The sequence below is a fragment of the Pollachius pollachius genome (assembly GCF_949987615.1).
Source record: "Pollachius pollachius genome assembly, chromosome: 3".
Classification (NCBI taxonomy): domain Eukaryota; kingdom Metazoa; phylum Chordata; class Actinopteri; order Gadiformes; family Gadidae; genus Pollachius; species Pollachius pollachius.
The window spans coordinates 5,040,232-5,050,045 of record NC_136936.1 but is presented as its reverse complement, the minus strand read 5'-3'; the positions used below and the strand labels follow the sequence as shown (position 1 = coordinate 5,050,045).

General features: G+C 42.8%; 1 protein-coding gene across 1 annotated transcript in view; it reads left to right on the top strand.

Moving 5' to 3' along the window:
- LOC307072203 (muscleblind-like protein 1) overlaps nt 1–7,067 on the top strand; it is a gene marked incomplete at both ends in the record, with an annotated part of 28,274 nt that extends 21,207 nt beyond the window's left edge. Inside the window, 5 exons of the mRNA XM_079731413.1 lie at nt 1,596–1,835; nt 3,419–3,472; nt 4,551–4,701; nt 6,587–6,675; nt 7,011–7,067. Coding sequence (XP_079587539.1) covers nt 1,596–1,835; nt 3,419–3,472; nt 4,551–4,701; nt 6,587–6,675; nt 7,011–7,067 — 591 coding nt within the window. The remainder of the gene's footprint in view (nt 1–1,595; nt 1,836–3,418; nt 3,473–4,550; nt 4,702–6,586; nt 6,676–7,010) is intronic.
- Between the last annotated feature and the right edge of the window lie 2,747 nt (nt 7,068–9,814).

Here is a 9,814-nt window from a genome sequence, read left to right as displayed (position 1 = left end):
TTGTTTTGTCTATTGTTTTGACAATAGTCTTTTATCATTCATGTCAATAAAGCAAATTGAATTGAATTGAGAGAGGGAGAGCGAGAGAAAGATAGAGATAGGGAGAGAGAGAGAGAGAGAGAGAGAGGGAGAGAGGGAGAGACAGAGAGACAGAAAGACAGAAAGACAGAGAGAGAGAGAGAGGGAGAGTCTTGGCTCATCACTCATACAAACAGGGTCTGGTGTGTGATGAGATGTCTTGACATCCCACAGGAGAGCTGTGGAGGTTAACAACACCAGTGGCCTTTACTCTGGCATCCCGTTCCACCATAAGTCATTTCCTTCCAGACAGACAAGACCCTTTTATATATATATATATATATATATATATATATATATATATATATATATATATATATATATATATATATATATATATATACATATATATATATATACAACAATGGACTCATATATCGATAGAAAAAGCACCATGGAAGTACTCTCATTTGGACAGAATAGCACCCAGGATGCATTTATATCAGACTTTTCCGTGAACTCGATTCTTAGACACGGAGCTCTCAAGGTGGTATTGTGCCCTTAAAGCATTGAAATTCAATTCTGGAATACGCTGTCTCATGAGATATGACACACACTCAAGCGTGCGCGTACGCAGGCACACCTGCCTAGGTCTGTGTCAGGGTAATTACGTCAGGAGCAGCCCCTCTTGAAAGTAACGAGCCCGGTATTTCCCGAGCGGCTCATTTCGCCTCTGGAAGACGACGGCAGCAACAGCCTGGGGAGACGCTACCCTCTACTGGATACTTTTGGAATTGCACCTCAAAACAAGTCATTACGAAAATGATTATGTTTATTATGGTAAATTCTCCCTGATTAATGAGTCTGCAAGCACTCGCGGACGCTGGAGTCCATTGATCAATGAACAGTAATAGCACCGCCTGTCCGTGTGATTGGTTAACTGCGTCCGCCGACGGGATCCTTCCAGAATAACCTGGCTGGATTGATTACCTCATCAATGTCTACATTTGTACAGTTCATTTCCTCCGTGACCTTTTGTACTGCTCAGTTAGACTGCCCCACATAATATGTCTGTGCATGTGTGTATCGGTTTGCACCTGTAAGGGTGTATGTGCATGTGTGTGTGTTTGTTTGTACACCACCAGATCGTGTTTGAGTCTGTGTGTGTGTGTGTGTGTGTGTGTGTGTGTGTGTGTGTGTGTGTGTGTGTGTGCGTGTGTGTCTGCGCGTGCATGCATTTGTTTCCGTACGTGTGTGTGTGTACTGTGTGTGTGGATATCTGAGTGTGTGCGTCTGTACGTTTCATTATGTATATCTGAGTGCATGTATGTATGTGTATGTTTCCCCATGTATCTGTGTGTGTGTGTGTGTGTGTTTGCACCATGGTCTAAACCCCTGTGTGTGTGTGTGTGTGTGTGTGTGTGTGTGTGTGTGTGCGTGTGTGTGTGCGTGTGTGTGTGTGCGTGTGTGTGTGTGTGCGTGTGTGCGTGTGTGTGTGTGTGTGTGTGTTTGCACCACGGTCTAAACCCCTGTGTGTGTGTGTGTGTGTGTGTGTGTGTGTGTGTGTGTGGGCCCAGGTGTGCCGGGAGTACCAGCGGGGCAACTGCACCCGCGGGGAGAACGACTGCCGCTTCGCCCACCCGTCGGACAGCACCATGATCGACACCAACGACAACACGGTGACCGTGTGCATGGACTACATCAAGGGCCGCTGCACCCGCGAGAAGTGCAAGTACTTCCACCCCCCCGCCCACCTGCAGGCCAAGATCAAGGCGGCCCAGCATCAGGTCAACCAGGCCGCCGCCGCCGCCGCCATGGTAGGAACCTCCGGGACCCCCAAACCCCCCTTGACGGAGACTCCAGTCCCGCCGCGCGGTGCCTTACCCCTCTTGCCCACTGCATCCGTCGACGGACGGATCCCATTGACTTTGGATGGGGCGGAGCCGCAATGCATTGTGGATGCATCCGTTCCGTTGTACCCGTCGGCTCCGTCAAGAAAGTTGAAAAGTGTTCAACTTTTCCGGGCAGCGACGGGTCCGTCATCCAATCAGATCGCGCATGCTCGGCGGGCTTGGCTGACGCATGCCTCCGCAAAGACCACTCCCCCGTCCGTCAGCCACGCCTTCCGCCATCCGTTGACGGACGGTGCAGTGGGTAGGCGGCGTTAGACTTAGGTTCAGTTTGCGATCTTGGTGTTACCCCCTTTATTCTTAGGCAGAGGTTCCACCTGGTGTTTTGGTGCGACTTTAGTTCCGGGTCAGACCTCGTTGCGAGTCAGACCCCGTCTAGGCCACCTCAGGATTGCCTCTCGCCCGACCCACCAGCTGGTGGTTATGTCTGGGGGTGGTCTCACCTGAGAGTGACTGTATCCTGGCGGGATCAGATGGCAAACAAACGCATTGAAGCGACGAGTCTCACTGAGCCCTCGTTCTTAGTCCCTTGTCGAGTCTGGTCTCGCTTTAGTCTCGTCTTTTCTTAGACAAGGATCTTCCTTAATCGCTTCGAAACATACTGTACCTTTGGCAGAAAAGCTAGAGTGAGACAGCTTTAAAAAGGTGGAAAGGTTTTAGAACATTCCTCCATTTGGGAGGATGACCACAAAGTCGGGGGCCATGTGGTCAGGCCTCTATTTCATCATGAAATAAATCTTGTCAACACTGCATACGGCATGCTAAATTAAAGGTTGTGGGAGTATGAGGGGAGGAATATGTGAGTTATTCCTCTGTAGCATCGGCTCATCTACTTAAGTCAGCCCCTGTTGCCAATTTCCTGCCCACTGAGACGCCAAAGTTCCGTATTTTTCCATTTGTCTTATTATCTTCGTAGATGTCTTCACAGATTGCAGCTATACTTCCGTTTTCTCCATATCTCCCCCAGGCATCTTTTAATAAGTCTTAGTGTAGAGCAGTTGTTCAAACACGGACGTTTTCATTTATTCAATACCCTGGCCGCATCTTCTGAGCTACGCTTCTTCTGCTCCCCCCTGACCCTACCCAGAATGCATCACTGTGCCTCTCTTCCACCTGCTGTTTATCCTGGAATGAGCTCGATATTTTTCTGAGTCTGTGTTTTGATTAGAATGTATCTATTAATATCGTGTCTCAAACCCTCCGTGCTTAAGCAACACGTTCCTAATTAACTTTCAGAGCAATTATCAATATTACTAAACATATCCAAAGAGCCATAATGACTTGCAGTGATCCTACAAACATTAATGCCCTAGTTACATTTATTGTGTATTGCACTCCAATGATTTTGTTTTATTTGTTTTGTTTTGTTGTTTGCTTCGTTTTCCTCCACAACCCAAACTGTGCTGCTGCCCCATGATGCACCTGTGCTCACCACTTACGCTAATGTGCGCTCCCATTGCCATCATTTGCTCGCTGCCTCACTTATTAAGACTCAGTCGGCTGTCCAATCTCTGAAGCGACCCCTCGACGCGACCTTTGACCTGGTATTATGACTCTTCAGCTTTAAGCTCGGCATGTAGCTCTGTTACACTACAAGTCCCTCGTAGTTGTGAACCATTGTAGAGGTTACGATGTCAACTCAAGTAAGTGTGGTGATAAACTGATTCAAATAGACTAATAACTAATTAACAACTAAATACCAAATTGAAAGGGACTTGGCACTTGTTTGTGGCAATCTAGAAATCCCTACGGCAACGATCCATCTTTGTTTACTATTTAATGACGTTGTAGTCACTGTGACTGACTCTATTGTCAGTTAATCACCTCAAGTAGATAGAATGATTGAGACGGATAGAATGACAATGATCTCTTGTGAATTATCAGCCTGCTATCCTGCTGCATGATCATCATCCTCTTTCACTTTGCATGGAGAGCTGCCATGACCACTGCTATTTATATGGCGCTTTCAGTGCAGCATACACTAACTACATCACATTTTCCATGGCTGAATAGCCACCGTCCCTATCTCAGAGCTTGTGCCTTGTGTTGATTGTGATTTTATTTTTCTATGTACCTTTTTCAAAATCACGTACTCTGCTTTACTTAACGATGTATTGTTATTTTATTTAGCCCCTTTAGTTAGCCCCTCAGCTAGTGCCACTGTCAGCTAGCATCACAGTCCTGCAACTAGCGTAATTGGCCCTCAACTAGCGTTACTGTTAGATAGCATCACTGTCCAACTCTTCTATAACTAGCTTTGTTTGTCGTCAATTAGCATCACTGTCCATTGACCAGCGTAACCAGCTGTCATTTGACCAGCATCAACTTGCATCATTTCCTTCAGCCAGCATCGCTGTCAGCTAGCCTCATTGGCGCTCAACTTTCACTGTCCCTCAGCTGCCTGCTAGCATCTCTGTCTCAGAGAGGTGTGGGAGACCACTGCTTGCATCCCAATATGTGATCTGTTAGCTTCTTTGACTTTCAAAACGGCTACTTTACCTACTAACTGAATTCTCTCCTCTCTCTTGTCGTGGAACGTCACCCACCCAACCGCCACTGCCATCTTTGTTTGGTTCCCCCCACCACTCCCATCCCTTTATTTTGGTGTTGTCCCCTCACCAGGGGCTCCCTCCCGCCTTGCCACCGTTACCAAAGAGACCCACCATGGAGAAAGCCAACGGTGCCACCACCATGTTCAATGCTGGAATGTTCCAGTACCAACAGGCACTGGCCAACATGCAGTTCCAGCAGCAGACCGCCTTCATACCGTCAGGTGAGGAAGCTAGCCTAGCCATGCATGATAGGACACTGTGCTAGTGTTACCTTATATTCACATGACATGTGTCCTTTATCGGATTTCATTGACTTTGTATTGGGCGCTCTCGAATTGCATTGTGGGTCTGTCCGTTCTGTCGGCTAGCGTCAACAAGTTTAGAAATGTTCAACTTTTCAGGCGCAGACGGATCCGTCGGCCAATCAGATCGTGGTTATGCAAATACACTCCACAAGACTACTTGATCCATTTTGCAATAACAAGCAGGAAGAAGCAGGAAAAATCCGGCTGTTATATATTTTCAAAGAAATGTGGAATCGATAGGATTGTTTTTAGTCACCGATCTTTTGTATTTATATGCTCATGCTAGTGTAGTATATGATACCGTGCTGGGTTCTGGAACTGCTTGCATTGCTTCCACCACATCAAGGGTCAGGTTGTTTTTGAGTGAAATAAATTAAAGAAATAATAATCCCAGAAAAAATAGCAAAAGTACACGTGCAATAGATCGGCTGAAGCATCTAGGCTTTGATAAAGCTTGCCTTTGTATGTGTGCTGTTGTTCTCTTTCAAGCTCAAGTAAAGTTTAGACTTCACAATAACACAAACACACACACACACACACACGCACACACACCAACACACACAGAAGTCTCATAGTGTTAGATAGGCTGAGCTCTGTCAACTGTCATCCCATTCTTACAGCCAAAGAACAGACTGCCATTGATCGCCTGCTGTGAGTGGTTCTGATACTCCAATCTTTCACGCCCAACAATTGGACTGTCAGGTCACTGCAAAGTACAGAGCACGGGCTAAAGGCAGGTCATCCATAACGACCATGGGCGAACAACCATTACATCCGTAATACACGCAATGGGAACCTAAGTGACTCTGTCAGAGAGAAGGAGAGAGAAAGATGCAGACCTTTGAGGTCCGCAGATAACTCTTTGTACCGAATCGTTTTCCTTACTATCTCAATGTGCTGTACATTTTTTTGCATTGTCTTCTAAGCTGTAAAACATCCCTTGGAATGATGTGTCGATTCCAAGCATTTGTTGACCACATAACAGCACACCCAGTGCAGATTCTCACATAATTATGTTCGGTATCCAACACAATCTTTTGGAATGTGAGATATGACTTTTGACGATGATGACATAAGACACGGCTCAATGAGTTATAACATGACACGTTTGATGTCATTTGACCCTGTCTCCCCGTCTTATTTTTCCGATCCATGACATTCAACGCACGATGGCCAGGCTCAATATTGTGCATGGGACCTGCCACCAGCGTTGGTAGGTACCATCTTACCTAACTTTCTTTCTGTACTAGTCCATTCAAGTTACTGTTCCTCACAGCCTACTGCAGATGCGCTTTTTCCGAATATACATTTTTTGTTCCTAATATTCACAACAAATGGTGTACTATCAACCCCCTTCAACCACAAAAACATTCGTGGTTGATGGGTTTTCATTTCATTTAAAGTGAGCCCATTAGATTGACGTCTTTGTCTGGCCACTCAGTCCTACATTAGGATACAGAATGCTGTCCTTCTCTCTACACCACAGACACAACCCTTTTTCAAAAGCAAACAATGCATGCAATATCAGTGTCAGGGTTTGTTATTTGATTCACTATCATTACTGTTACCGCCACATTAGACATTACTTATTCATTACAATGCATTACTTATTGAATTGCATTCAACATTTAGGTCAGCTTGTTATGAATAAATGAGTATCAATGATCGTATGAATAATTAATTATGACATTTTCTTTATATATGTTTATTAACTATAACTTCATCATGTTTATTTGCTTCTTGACAAGCCTAAACATGAAGAGTGGACCCAAAATATTTTTGTTCAACTTCTTTCTTTAAGTTCCCATGATGCACGGCGGTAACCAGGCCGTGTCTGCAGCCACCACATCTGCCACAAATGTTCCCTTCGGAACCGCCTCAGCCAATCAGGTTCGCCCTCTCACCGCCACCGCACTGCTGTCAAACCAACTGACCTTTGGATATATTTTTTTATTGACTTTCTGAGTCCTGGCAGTCTTGGCCATAAAATGAAAACCTTTCAGGTGTTCAAAGTAGTAAAAGTATTTTGCCGCATGCAAGTTTGAATGCGGCAAAATACTTTATTCTGTGTATTCTTTTGCTCTTCTCTAATGTCTCGATTGATCTGCATGCCCTTGTTTTTAGCTCTACTTCTCATGTATTTTGTGCCCCAACTCTCTGGTTCACAAACTCACCCTTCCTCTCCCTTTGCGTTTCCCTTTTCTCCCACACTTTCTCGTGTGCAGATTCCGATAATATCTGCAGAACATCTGACCAGCCACAAGTACATGACCCAGATGTAGGAGTCTCAATCACAACAGTATGTACCCTACCTCCTTCATAACATCAGACATTTTTAGAACCAGTGACCTACATACAGAGTTATGATAGTCATCTGAAGTATCAACATCAATCTAAATATAATGTTTTACGTAGAATCCAAAATTACAGTATTTGATCTACCTCAATGTTGATATATTGCAAAAAGTATGGTATCCACGCAGGAGCTTTAGTAATTGCCCTAGTAGTACTGTATATATTTTTTGGTTAAATCCCTCTCATATACTTCTCTCCAGATTAAACTGCAACATGTCAGTGTTAAGTCCAACAATAATAATCACGCTTCATACCTCGGACATCAAGAAGCAAAAACAAGAACAACATTTTACCCGGAGTGGAAACAGTACCTGCATGTTCGAGAAAGAAGGCCTGGTTTGCTGTTTCGGGTTCTTTTTCTTCATGTATATTCCATGCACTCAACGAAAAAAAACTACTACAAAACGGAAAAGACTACCATTCACACTGAAGTCTGCCTTTCGAAAAAGAAATATAGGCAACTTGTTTGTTTAATCACCGGACACACTTTGAATGTCAACATGGGTCTAACGTGTGGTGTACTAGTCGACGCGACTAGTTTGGTACGTTCGAAGACAGAGAATTAGAGAGGGTTTTGTTTATTTTATGTTTTCTTCTTCTTCTCTATTTTGGGTTAATTTGGTACCCTTAAAGTGTTCATTTGTTTACATGAAGGCAAACCTTTAATTTAGTTTTAAAGTTTTAGGAAAGGGTCAAAAGGTAGGGAGTGATACATGAACGACGAATGCATGCATGCACAGTGGTAACTTGATTTTGTAGCGTATCTTTCTATCTCTGAAGCACATGTATTAGATGCTGCAGTTGTCCCTGTAATGTGCTACACATCTCAGAATCAGGTGTCGTGGTTAAGCAGAATAATGCAGCGTTCAAAACAAGAAAGAATTACCCTTTAATGAGTCTGGAGGGGCACTACATAAGTATGTTGACCTGGATCCTATTGAAAAGCTGTTTCTTTGTTTCTGTCTTGTTTCGTAATACTACAACGGCCCTGGTTTTGGATGTCTAGTTAGAATCAGCAAAGGAAGCTGCTCTGACATTGGTCTCTTCATCAGTAAAACATAAAGAGTCTTTGGACTTCACAAAGACTAGCTGGGGGAATGTAAAGGGATAACAGAGTCTTTAGAGACCTCTGATTTGAATAATGGTGAAACTCTAACAAAGTGTCTGAAATAAAAATCTTCAGCAGCCGCAGAAGCTGAAATAATAATCATGGTTCAAAGGCCATGACTTTATGAATTGTTATTCATCGTGCGTGTTCTATCTATATTTAAGGTGGATTGTTAGGTATAGTCCTTGCGGTGTGTGTATCGTTTGACATATTTAAGAGACCTTGTTTCTTAGGGGTCTCCTTGGGAGTGTTTTTTGATGAACAGCCAAAGTCATGTTTTTTGTCTCATATCATTGAAGATGTTTTTCGGAGTATAAGTTAAAAAACCAAGTGAGGCAAATAAGTATTGGGTGTTGAGATTTTTTTTGATACACAAAATTGTTGTTTTTTTTGTTTGAGATTTGTTTCTATTCTGGGTGTTTGGCGGTCATGCTAAATGAGTCAACAGCGAGGGGATTTCGAACTATTTCATGACGATTGTATCATCCAAAGCCTTAGAATGCACCATTCAGCACAATGCCACATGTCATTTTAAACCATCCAGTTGCCTAATTCACATCATATAAACATATACACGCATACAGACACACACACATCAACACACACACACACACACACACACACACACACACACACACACACACACACACACACACACACACACACACACACACACAGTACTATGTAATCGTTTATCCTTTTTTTCTATTTTGTGGTTTTTACTTTTCGTGAATGAGTGTTTGACTTTGATTTGTTTGGGTTTGTGGTTAGGTTCTGTTGATTTCAGTCTGTTTAAAGTTATCTTTCTTAAATTAGATATAAGGCGATGTGGTTATGTGTTCCTCATGCACAGGTTTTCTAATATTCCATGTATTGTCAGTTTAAGTATGATTATGATTGTGAACTCTGTATTTTCTACGTTATTTGAAGAGTATGCATATTGTTCATTATTTTCTGGTCTGTTTGAGTTCTTTCAACAAAGATGTTTTATATAAGTATGTTAAAATGAGGAAAAAATAAGAAGAGAGTGGCTTAATTGCGATCTTTGCAACAATCGCCAATAAGTGAGTAATATTTTATGATCGTATGGTTTGTAACTAGTCATGCTAGAAGAAAATAATATAAAAAAAAACTGGTTCTTAGATGTTTAGAGTTTAAAGATGTTATTTTCTACTGTATCCATTTCAAAAGGTAAATATTGTTTGAATATTTTTACTCTCCCTGGAAGTTGGGCCATGTTGGAAAACAAGCTGCATATTTGATCACTTTTAAGAGACGTTGTTGACAGGGGTCATGTGACTATAGAGGGCGAACACGGATCTCTTACTAAGCAAACCACAAACAAACGAGGAGGGGGGGTCAAGAGGCGGTGGGTGACAGTTGACTTTTTTGCACTTCTGTACATAGTCAAAAAAGAGAGAATCATGTATATTGAGATCTTATTTTGAATAAAAAAAAAAATGTCTATATCGACAAGGAATTTTGCTAGGATAACTAAAAAAAAAAATCTTATGAAAAGGCTGAACAAAAAAACGCTTCGCTTAAAAGGGCCCTGAGTTCTCACTC